Raw genomic sequence first — 12,634 nt, 5'->3', positions numbered from 1 at the left:
GTATGCGGTGCTGAGAATCCAACCCAGTGCCTCACACATGCCAAGCAAGTGCACTACCTCTGGGCCACAGCTGCAACCCCAAGTCTTACCTATCTTACATACTAAATGTTTCTTTAACTGCTCCCATGAGTACCACAGCTGTACCACTCAAAGCATCATTCCTACTTGGATGGCTTGTACAGCTTTATAAAATTTATCCTTTCCTCCAGTGACATCCACTTCTCACTCCTTAAGTAGATTCGGTACACTTAGGCAACAATGATTTCTTTTACAATGAATTCTATCTATGCTATTCCCTTGTTTAAAACTTTTCAGAATGTCTACAAAATAAATCTAACCTCTGTCTGGCCTGGACTTATTCTTTATTCTCTAGTTCCATTTTTACACATCCTTGTGTCTATTCTAAACTTCATCAGATAAAAACCTGCAGGTCGGGTTGTTCCCATACAAAGTATCACATTTCACATCCCTCTGCCTTTATCTCTTCTCCTTATCAAGAAATTCCTCTTCCATTTTTTTTTTCATGTGGCTGACATTTATTCCTATTTCAAGGCTTGTTAAGATACCTTCACCACCAGGATATTCCCTTTAACTTCCAAGATAAAAATATATCCTCTATGTGTCTATTTAACTTAGGGAAAAATATTATTAGATGCACAATTTTGTTTTTTATTGGTGAATTATAAATTATACATGATTAAAAAAACCCAAATGATTGAGTAGGTTGGTTTTTTTCAAGCAAAGGTTACCAATTGGTTTTGTGCATATGAAAAAACACAAAAAATGTTATTTATCAGCTTAGCAAGATCTCAGATGTTTCACTTAGTATATTTTTTCCCCAATAGATATTTTAAAAACTTTATCCTGGTGGAAGACACTGAGTTAGGAACTATAGTATACAGAATATGAAAAATCATGATTCCTGATGTCAAGAGCATCACTTTCTGGAGAGTCAACATGTACAAGGCAGGATATGTTAAATGTCATTGTAAAATAGTACTAAGAAAAAATGAATTAGAGCCCATGTTGTTTATTTAGAAATACAGTCATCAGAATTTATATGTCCAAAAAAAATCTCAAAATTCAGAACTTCTAAAAATATATTTTCTATTTTTAAAGCAAAAATACTTAGAGAAAAAGTTGTAAATCAATATAATGTCAATTAAAGATATCTCCTTGAATCCTTGGCCACATTTATGTTGTTAACATTAAATGAAAAGATGATCAATTATCTTTGCATTTGTTTAAAGTAGACATGTAATATGTATACCTATAGTAAAATCAAATAAATATTTTGATTTTTTTTAAAGATTTTAACCTGCTCTAAAATTCAGTGATTTAATACTAACAACTCATTAAAAAATATACTTAGTTTTCCTTCTTTATTTATCTCCTTTGTGTAAAGGAAAAATCTCCATGTTTTCTCCCAGCCTCTCCAAGTTATAATTGAAAATGACATATATTTATGGCATACAAGGTTGATGTTTTGATATTTGCATAGATCGTTAAATGATTAATTCAAGATAATTACTATACTCTTCATGTTAAATAAATATCATATATTTGTGAGAGAAATCTTTGCTCATAAATATTTTAAACTCCTTAAAAATTTAGATATATGAAAACACTAAAAAGAGAATTTCTCATGTAACTTAAAATTTAAAATCATTCTGAAAATATTATTGGTAATAACATCCTTCTTAGAGTTCTGTAAATAATAAGTACTCAGAAAATAGGTATTAATATAGCTATTTATCAAGCCTCTGTCTTGACAATAATCAGACTGCCTATGCAGTTTTCATACATGATGTCAGGAATTAAAGTAGTGCATTAGAGGCTTAATTTGATTTTTAAAAGTGTTTTCTAAGGTAAATGACATTAAAGATTTGAAGCTACCTAGGAATAAAATTTAACTTATTCATTACAAGATATTAAATTCTTAATAATTTCCTTACTAAGAAACTATAATCCCATGACTCAATTAATTTCTATTATTAGGCTAAGAATCAGAATGGAAAGTTCCAAAGTTGTAACGTATTCTAAATTAGCCATGCTGGAGCTAAGGAGAGAGAAAGGATGTTTGAAATTCACAAATAATCCTTAAATCAAATTTTGTGATTATTCCAGTGTCCAAAATTTGATTCCACACATTTTAGGAAGAAGAAAATAGGAAAGGAATCCAGATGAATTGATTCATGAGGAATTTATTCTCTGTCCTTTGAAATATTCTTTAAGCCTAAAAAGCTATGTATCAAAAGGTAGCTATTAACAAGACTTATGGTAATTGTACTAATAACACATGAGCAATTAACCTCCAAAGAAAGAAATAATTGATTGCATTCTTGTGAACTCTTAATTACTACATGGTTAGGATTCAGTCTAAACATTATTTTCAGGGCTAGGAGTATAGCTTGGTGGTAGAGTGGGTGCTTAGTATGCTCAAGGCTCCGGGTTCAATCCCAAGCACTCCACACACACACACCAAAGAAAAAAAAAAGTTATTTTCTTAACTTTTCATCCTAGAAAAAAGTTTGTTTGTTTGTTGTAATCATTTCTTCTTCTTCTTTGCACTTGACAGGAAAACTAATTTTGTTCTCACAGAATTGTCCATCATGTCAGAATTCTGAATTAGATTATGTGTTCCTCTTCACAAGATGATGAAAGGGCTCTGTAGCAATGCTCTCAGGATTTCAGATGTGAGGTGTGTGAGGGAGCTGGTAAACTCCTCATACCAAAGGGAACAAGACTCTCAGACTCTGAAAATGGCCTAAAAATTGGCTCATTCTGAACTTTAATTTTACTCTTGGCAAAAGTACAAATTAAAAAAAAAATTGTCTTAGAAATGGAAAAAATGAGAACCACAGTGTGGATTCTTAAGGTATTTTCAGGACAACTGTCATTTCAAATCAAAGTTTCAGGTTAGGCTTTAAGGGAGAGGCGTCAGGTAATTAGTTTTCAGCATCTTGACACATAAGGTCAAATACCAGAAGGGCTACTTTTTACACCATCACATGAAATGCGTTTTGTTCCTTTGGGGGTGTTTCCTGAATATATTTAGTATAGATCTTTAATATGACTCTCTTGGTAAAAAGACATTTGACTCTGAATTCTGGCCTAGAGATAAAGGTGTAGGATTGAAATCTTTTGTCTCATTCTCACCCCACACTCTCCATCCTCAAAGGAAACTCTTCTCAGCCAAACTTAACCAGTAGCTATTCTAGGATACCCTATTAAAGTGTAATTTTACTTAAAATCATCTTAGCTATAATATCTGATTAAATCTTAACAATATTATTCAAGTTATATTAATATTAAAATTGTTAATTAATTTTAAAAAAAGAAAATATTTTTTTATATTGATACAGGCTGAGAGACCCAAGGGAGAGTCTTGAGATAGGGTAGTCAGGAAAGTGTTACCTGAGGATGTGACATTTAAGCAGATAATTTTTCCTTTCTCCTTTGTTAGATATTTATTGAACACTCCACATATGTGAATCACTATCTTGGCTAATGTGGTTTACAGAATAAAACAAAATCTCAATTTCTAAGAACTTACAATTTATCATCTAGTTGAAATAATGTAAGAGTAAATATTGTAAGTGAAATGTGAATGACGTAAGAGGTCAGAAGAAAGAACTTTTTCTTTAAATCTTAGTTATTACAGAGGAATACTAGAGTAAGATAGGACTTAGAGAATAGTGTGTGGATGGCTAGATGTGGGATCTAAGTGGATGAAAATGCACAGGGGGATAGAAGAGTATACCATGAGTAAAAACACAGTACCAGAAACAAAGGGTACTTAGAGAACAATAATATGGTTTGGGGGGCTGGGGTTGTAGCCCAGTGGTAGAGCATTTGCCTTGCAAGTGTGAGGCACTGGGTTTGATCCTCAGCACCACATAAAAATAAATGAATAAAATAAAGATATTGTGTCTATCTACAACTAACTAAATAAATAAATAAATTAAAAAATATGGTTTGGGTTGGACAAGAAAGTGTACTGCAGAAACTTAGCCCCTAAATACCCCCAACAGTTCAAAACATCTCTTGAAATAAAGAAATTGATTTGAATTTGACTTCTGTCTTAAAAATGCAGACAAACTTTGGATTTTATTGCATTATTTAATCTATCTTTTTAAAAAGTGGAAACAATATTTTCTACGACACTGTATAAGACACAATTATGCCATATTTACCCTATGGCTTCTAGGGTCACTGCCAAGTATTTAGTTGGATATTCACATATAATGTTGAAAAGGAAGAATAGAAGAACAGATAGATAATTCTAAAGAAGTAGAGAGGACCTATATATTATTGGATCTTGAAAAACAGGTCCACGTTTGAATTTTGTCATGTAGGAAATGAAAAACTAGTAAATATTCTTAAACAAGGCAATTAGCCTCATCTTTATCATATTTCCTCTACCTAGACTGCTTTCCTCTTTAAAGTCCTACACATCTTTTATGGCCCATTTTAAATATCAGGCCTTAACTAGGCCCTTTGTGACTTGTACTCAGGAATCTCAAGTCATTTGATTAGTATTTCCTTACTACTTACCACCTTTCACATTGCATTTCAGTTAAGTTTATGCTCACAGCTTATTATGTTTGGGATATGAGGTGTTCCCTGAAAGGTCATGCATGAGAATGCAGGAATGTTTAAAAGTGAAATAATTATGAGAGCTCTAACCTAATCAGTGGATTAATCCATTTGCTAACGGATTAATCCATTTCAAAGGACTGCTATACTGGGTGGTAACTGTAGGCAGGTAGGATGTGGCTGGGGACAGTAGGTCCCTGGGTTGATGCCTTTGAAGTTTATATGTTGTCTCTGGTGCCTTAATTTCTCTCTCTGTTCCCTGGCTGCTCTGAGCTGAGCAAGGGCATTTCCTCTGCCATGCCCTTCTGCTATGATGTTCTGTCTTGCCTCAGGCTCAGGGCTATTGAAGTCCGCTGTCCATGGCCTGAACCTCTGAAACTGTGAGCAAAATAAACTCTGCTTCCTCTAAGTTGTTCTTGTCAGATATTTTGGTCACAGAGACGAAAAGCAGACTAACACATAGCTCTCAATCCGTAAGACCATTAACTGGAAATTTAACACAGGAGCAAGACGTGTTTATAGAATGAATGGACCTTGAGAGCCCCAGAACTAAATGAGGAATCTAGTAGCAGGATGAAGAATATACTAGAGGAGGGTGAACTGGAAGCAGTGAAACCGGTAGGAGGCTGTTGTAATTGTTCAACCATGAAGTACTGTGCACTGGCCTAGAAAGCTGTCTCTGACAGTTTAAAAATTTTAAAAACGGAAGGAATAGCTATGTAACATATGTCAGAGGCAAAATGTAAGTATTTGATTTGACTGGGGAGAGAACTACACACAGGAGGCTATAATGCTGGTTTATTTGGGAATCAGGATGGAGGGCTGATGGGGAAGGAAGATGGCAAAGTTTGTTTTTTGATGTTTTTGTAATATTGTTTGCTGATGGAAGCATTGTATGGAACTGTGAACTGGCAAATGGATACTATTCAACACCTAGCAGAAGTTTTGAATGGAAATCAGCTTAAGAGCATTCGTACAGAAGTGAGACTAGAACCATGGTTGTACAGAGGATCTCTGATTAAGCCAGTTTGAACAGATAGGGAGGAGTGGAAGAAAGGCACTGAGGAATATCCATATTAAAGGGGCTAGATAAAGAAGGGACAGGGTAGCAGAGACTAAGGAATGGAAGATAAAGAGACAGGAAGAGAAGCAAGAAGTACTGAAAACAGGAGTTTCAAGGAGAGGGAGAAAGTTATCGCCATCCAAAGCCGAGAAGGTAACTGTAAGAGCAATTAGGAGACCTCACAGTGGTGGGAAGAAAAGCACAATTAAAAAAGGTGAAGAGAGAATGATAGTGAAGACACCAATTTTAGGGTTTCCAATGTTCATTTGAGAAACGTGTGGCTCTAGAAGGAAGAAGAGGCTTAGCATGAGCTGGCAAACAGAGCTCAGACCCAGTAGAAACTGATGGCCCTACAATTTAATATCAACAATCTTTTCTTCCCAACTAGGAACCAGGCATTTCATTCTCTACCCATTCTAGTCTGTTCTGAAATTTATTAGCAGTGCTCCAAGATGCTTACTATTCTTTCTATTCAAAGTGTGTCTGTCCTATATACCATTTCTTTAGAATGGTATTTTCCAAATGAGTTCCACTTTAAGATGGAGTATACTCCAAGAGAATAGATATGAAACCGCCTAAGTATGGGAAATACCATAGAAAATGTGAATATGTTAAATGTCCTGAGATGCTTTGAGGAAAGAAACTTTATTGATTTTGCTTAAACTACCTAAGAGTATTCATAGATCTATCCTACCTTTTATTATTATTACTATAAAACTTTCACTAGTTTCATTATACTTGTATGGGGAAACTGTGTTTTAGGGTTTTGGAAATGAATAATTAATCCAATAAATGGATATGTTTGGTGTTAATAGTTATAAAAGAATAATTAATTCCCAGATGTTAAATATCCATAATTTACCAGAGAATTCAGTGAGAGAATCCAGAAGAAAGTCATTTGTTAGTCATTTTAATTTTGTTGTTGCTGTGACAAATACCAGAGAAAAACAGCTCAAAGTAGGATAGATTTATTTATTTATTTATTTATTTTAGTTGTAGGTGGACACTCGATCTTTATTTCATTTTTTTTTATGTGGTGCTGAGGATCGAACCTAGTGCCTCACATGTGCTAGGAGAGCATGCTACCACTGAGGCACAACCCCAGCCCTAGGATAGATTTATTTTGACTTATGTTTTGAGAAGTTTCAGTCTATGTTGGCTGGTTCCATTGCTTTGGGCCTGAGATGAGGCAGATCATCATGGTGGAAGGAAGCTGTTCAGTTTATGAAAGCCAAGAAGGAGTTGCGGGGAGAGAGAAAGAGAAAGAAAGAGAAAGAGAACGAGAAAGAGAAAGAGGAAGAGGAAGAGGAAGAGAAAGAGAAAGAGAAAGAGAAAGAGAGAAGAGAAAGAGAAAGAGGGAGAAGGAGAGGGAGAGGGAGAAGGAGAGAGAGAGGGAGAGGGACCAGGGATAAGATATAGTCCACAATGGCATGGTCCCACTAATCTATTTCCTCATTGCTTATAGTTTCCACTACCTACCAATAGTCCATTCAAATTATTAATCCACCAAATGAATTAACCCACAGCCTTCCTGACCCAGTCATTTTCTAAAAATCCCATCTCTGAATATTGCTGCATTAGGGACCATGCCTTCAACACAGATGACTTTGGGGAACATTTCAGATCTAAACCATAACAAGGGGAAAGCTAAATATTATAGATGAAAATTGATGATAAAATTTGGGTCAGCGTAACCATTTATGGACTTATTTTTATTCATTCACTTATTTTTGGTTCTGGGAGTTAAATTCAGGGCCTTTTGTTGTGCGAGACAAGTGTTCTGCCACTGAGCTATATCACCAACCCCAACATAGTATTTTAGACTTCTCAAATCACACCACTCAAGTGGATAATGGCTACTCAACACCTGTATCAATTTCAGATTCACAGATAAATTCTATATTCCTTTTTACCAGAGCTATTACTGTGTTTCGACCCCAAAACTTCAATCGATTTTTCATCCAGCCTGAAGAATGGAAAGGTGGAATACAGCACCAAGATGACATCCTGTGTGCTGCCTTTTTACCTCCACAAACTCTTGCTACAGGTAAACGGAACCTTCACAACTGGGTGCAGGCAGTTCGGTTTGTTTTGGTTCACTTTAACAAAAAAACTTTTCTCAAGTGCAAAATGAATAGATTTCCTGAAGAAGCTGCTCTTGCCTTGAAACCACCTTTCAGTCCTTATTTCTAGGGCAATATATTAATGGTGATAAGTGTCAGCTCCAATGGTGGGCTATTCGGCTTCTTTTCCTGGCTCTGCCACTTGCCACAGCAAGATACTGTGAGAGTTACTCAAACTTTAAATTATAGTTTCTTCTGGCTAATCATCATATATTTATACTATATTTTTAAACTACAAATGACTTGTGTCAGGGTTTATCATTGTGCTTGGCATGTAAAAAGCACATCGATGATTATTGCTTTAATTTTTATTGTCCATTTTCAAAGAGTAGCATTATAATGGTTGAGTACAAATCACACCTTGGTGATACTCAGATGTTACACAACGGGGACATTTTAACCCCTTGATGTAATTCAGCTCACAAAATGTACAAATCTAAGCTCTTAATACCATCCCATTGGCATACTTTGATGATGTAATATATTAAAGGGTATGAAAACTCTTATAAAAGCAATTATAGAAACAGATGATACATTGAAATTTTTATGTCTGTATTTTGACAGCTTATATTTTTTTTTTATGGAATCCAAAATGTCATCAGGTAAGAGGAATGAAAACATGCAGGAGAAGAGCTGAAGTATCACTCTATGAGTTTCACTGATCCACATTTAAGGTTCCATTAATAATTTTAGGACTTACCTGATTGTCCTCTGGTAGGGCTAACTGTATAGTTGAATCCACTTTATAGCTACTGAAAATCCTTACCTTAGGGGAAGATCACATCCCGAATTGTGATGGAGACAGTGAACTTGAAAGTTGTGTGGTTGTTATTGTAAAAAATGTGTCATAAAATACCATTGTATTGGTGGCTAGATAATCATTCTCCTTCTATTAGTTCTATATGCAAATGTTTGGTCAAGCACTTCACAAACAGAAAGGTTAAACACCATGAAGAGAACATGGATATGCTGTGGATATCTGAAATTCATCTGTTTAGCCAATTTCTGACTTATACAGGCTGCCCTTTCCAGAATAGTACAGAGATGTTTTTTTGTGGGGGGAGGGTGAATACCAGGAATTGAACTCATGGGCACTTGACTGCTGAGCCACATGCCCAGCCCTATTTTTTATTTTATTTAGAAACAGGGTTTTACTGAGTTGCTTAGTGCCTCACTTTTGCTGAGAGTGGCTTTGAACTCTAAATCCTCCTGCCTCAGCTTCCTGAGCCGCTGGGATTACAGGTGTGTGCCACCATGACCGGCTTCCAGAACAGTACAGAATTTTGTGGGCATTTCTCTCGACTCTTCCCAGCTCTCAAGGAAGTCACCATCTGTAGGTTCCACTCAAACTCAACCCTCCACTTGCCATTGACACTTTGCCAAAGACTCTCTTAGTCCTCCTGGAGCCACTAAACGTGGTGATGTGGGCCTTGCTGCAGTTTTTCTCCACAGGATAGGCTTGGTCAACTTAGCCTCACTCTTGAGTTTTTCCTCTGTTCCCTGGGACAAGAAATAGTGAGTACTTTCAGCAGAGAGAACTTTAGGTTTTCAGAATGCAATGTTTAATGCAAGGAAATAACACACGTATGTGCATGTGCACCAAGAGCATGGAGAACAGAAACCTAGGAGGTCTTTAATAATAAAAAGAACAAAATGATAATTAACACTTTTCAGTTCTTACAGTGTGCTCAGCACCATTCTAAATACTTTTCATTATTCACAACAACCTGGTAAGAGAAACACAATTATTAACCCAGTTTTGTAGATGAGGAAATTGTGGCATCAAGTAGAGTTAAATATCATGTGCAAAGTTACACAACTAATAAGTGGCAGAACTCGGATGGAAACTTAAATTGTTTAAGTGCAAAGCCTTTATTCTGAACATTTTATTACACTAAAGTAAAAGAAGGTAAATGTCATTTTATACACCTACTACATAGATTATTCTGTGAGGAATGTAAGTCTAAAGTTAGTAAAAAATACCAGTTATTTATATTCATGTCTCCAAAAATATAGAGAGAATGCCTGCTATGTGCCAGATTATATGTATGATGCATTGATGATGTATTCGAATTACTATTGCATGTATTTTCTATATAAATTTTTGGCAACTCATATTCTTTATCATGGCTCATGCAGGGAGTTATGATGGAGAAATTGTTCTGTGGAACAATAGCACAGAAAATGCTCACTATGTACTTCACCCTGATTACCAGAGGTTGCTAAAATCAAAATCAGGTGAGTGCAAATTTGAAACTAAAATGTGACTGAGTCAGACCATGGTAGGGATGGTTGTTTATGACTGTATCTAATGCAGCTTACTGCTGAATTATAGATGATCAGCTATAAGCACAAAGGATTAGTGATAATGTTGTCTTGTCAAAGTGACTAAAAAAGAACCTTGAGATTTACTTGGCTTAGCAAATTCTCCATGGCACGTTGTTTCTTCTCTTTATGCTACATCAGCGTTTCTGCATTACTGACAGCAGGGAGCAGGCCTCTCATTTTTATCTAGTTCAGTTTTTGCCAATAAACCTTGCCAAATTGCCTTTGAGTGAACCTTGGGTACCCCTTGGTAGGAAAATGGGAACTGTGTTCACTTGATTGGCTGTTCAGGCTCAATCTGGAGCTTCTATTAAATATTATACCACCTGGAAATCTTAAATTATTCCTTGCTTTAGAAATCTGTGAGGAGCATTAGACAGAACTATGTTGTACTTTATGGGAATTTAGCAGAGCACATGAATATTTTAGACTTAAGCAAAATACCTTGACAATTGCCTTTCACATTTTATTTGAATTTCCTTAGATACTAAAGGTATTTCCTTAGACTAATTTATTCGGGCAATGAATATGTCATTCCTCATGGTCGGGCCAGGTTCTGTTGTCTCAATTGGGTAAGCTCACAGAGAATGAATTCAACCTTAGGAAAGCACTGGTCGTCAGATGCAGTTGTTTGGAAAAAGCTGAGGAAGTGATTTATGGAGAGTAAGAAAACCAATTTAAGAGGTTGAGGATTACTTGGCTGCAGGCACACAGGCCTGACCTGTTCAAGTACAAAGAGCTTACTATAAGTGTTCATCTGAGCCTTCCATGGAAAGGGTGGGTATCTACCTTTTTCTCTACATGCACCTTAAAGACAGCACTGACACCTATAGCAAACCAATTGCAGCTACCATTAAATATACAGAGAAATAAATACGATAGAAAAATAAATAACTCTGAATTTATAAAAGACACAAAGAACATATCTCTAGATTTCTTGCTTTGCAATTTTGAAGAGATCTCTGTAGATATTTTTCATGACTATGTGCAGACTAGTCATAGATTTGCTGATGATTTTCCTCAGTTTTCTTTAGTGTCGCCTAGAGGTGGTATTAGTGCACACTGGAAGTACCATTAAGGTTGTCCTCTCTAAGGTAACTCACTGACAGCATTGCTAAAAATGCTCATCTAAATATGTAAAAATATCCATTAGACTTCATGTTCATTACAATATTTACAAGATTATTACTAATGATTAATAAGCTGGAAATGCCATATTATTAAAAACACATTTGTCTTGAGCATGTCAAAAATCTCTGAGATGTCAGCAGCAACTATAGTATGAAGTCCATATTAATTCTTGTCAAGGAAGAACATGGTGTATGTGGAATATGCAAGACAAAAATTAAATCAAATAATCCTTCAAGTTAAGGAAATGAATAGCAGGAGGCTTGAAGGGTATTGACTGTATGTCCGTTATGAGACAGTGACTGACATGGACCTGTTGTTTCCATATGTACTAGTTTGAACAGCATATGTTTCTCTTCATTAAGACACCTGGCTTTGTCTTCACGACAGACTCAGAGCCTCAAGATCTTCTCAGTGCTGAGAAGAGCCCCTCTTCCCACCACATGGCAGATCAGGCCACCCTGGCAGCCTACACCTTGGAGATTGACACCGAGGGTAACAATGCTGTTATGAGGCTTTGCTTCCTTGAAGCAAGGAAAACCAATGCAACCTCAGGTAAAAGATGTGTTTATAGTTTGCCTGTGGTTGAGAAGGAAAGCAATAAAAATGTTCAATCTATTTCTATTTAGGTCTTGTAGCATTTGACTCCGTGTAGCTAACAAGTCATTCCTGAGTCATGGGAGGCCACAGGTCTTGCAAAGGAGATTAGGGTTGATGAGAATGGGTGCAGAAGCGGGAGTCAGACTAGAAGTGACGACTAATTTATCCAGTGCTGTGTATAACAGGATTAGAGTGACGAAAATTCTGACAAACTATTTTTTATGGGCAATGATTGAAATTGGTGTCCCAGCCATGGGGAAGAGAGACCTTAGCGGGGGAAAAGACACAGCTAAAGACACATATCCCAAACATAAAAGAGTCAAAGTTTAGGTTCATACATAGCAGAAGAGTAGAATGAGGAGAACATAATGATGAGCTTGGAGACTGGAGCAATAACAAATTCTGAAATAACTTCTGATCCAAGGATGAGAACTCCCTGTTTCTCTTCTCTCTCTCTCTCTCTCTCTCTCTCTCTCTCTCTCTCTCTCTCTCTCTCTCTCTCTCTCTCTCATAGTTAGTTGTATTTACTTTCCAGAATAAGTCAGAATCTTGCTTTTATTTTTACTGAGATGAATGCCAACACTGTGCTATCAGATGATTTACTGTAGTTATTTGATATTATACTGGTGAAACACCCATTTTCCTGATTTTCTCTATTTTCAGTGGCTATAGTAGCATGTTTCAAAGAAGATTGTATTGTTCTCAATAAAAATCTGCTTTTGAGAATAGTGCATCTAAATATTAGGAATTATATTTATAAGTATGTTTTCATCTAAATATTAGATGAAATATTTTT

At 35.9% G+C, this 12,634-nt stretch overlaps 1 protein-coding gene and 1 non-coding gene across 2 annotated transcripts in view; one reads left to right on the top strand and one right to left on the bottom strand.

The window, feature by feature from the left end:
- The window catches only part of Wdr49 (WD repeat domain 49), a 147,908-nt gene that overhangs the window by 87,978 nt on the left and 47,296 nt on the right, over positions 1–12,634 (top strand). The window contains exons 11-13 of the mRNA XM_040270037.2: positions 7,579–7,709; positions 9,925–10,023; positions 11,629–11,793. Of these exons, the coding sequence (XP_040125971.2) occupies positions 7,579–7,709; positions 9,925–10,023; positions 11,629–11,793 (395 nt within the window). The remainder of the gene's footprint in view (positions 1–7,578; positions 7,710–9,924; positions 10,024–11,628; positions 11,794–12,634) is intronic.
- LOC120884629 (small nucleolar RNA SNORD60) lies at positions 1,758–1,839 on the bottom strand. Its single transcript, XR_005727052.2, has one exon. It is a non-coding gene; the product is annotated as a small nucleolar RNA SNORD60 (small nucleolar RNA).

Source organism: Ictidomys tridecemlineatus, chromosome 3 (assembly GCF_052094955.1).
Source record: "Ictidomys tridecemlineatus isolate mIctTri1 chromosome 3, mIctTri1.hap1, whole genome shotgun sequence".
NCBI classification, from domain to species: domain Eukaryota; kingdom Metazoa; phylum Chordata; class Mammalia; order Rodentia; family Sciuridae; genus Ictidomys; species Ictidomys tridecemlineatus.
The sequence above is the reverse complement of the archived record's forward strand: the minus strand, read 5'-3'. Positions and strand labels throughout refer to the sequence as shown.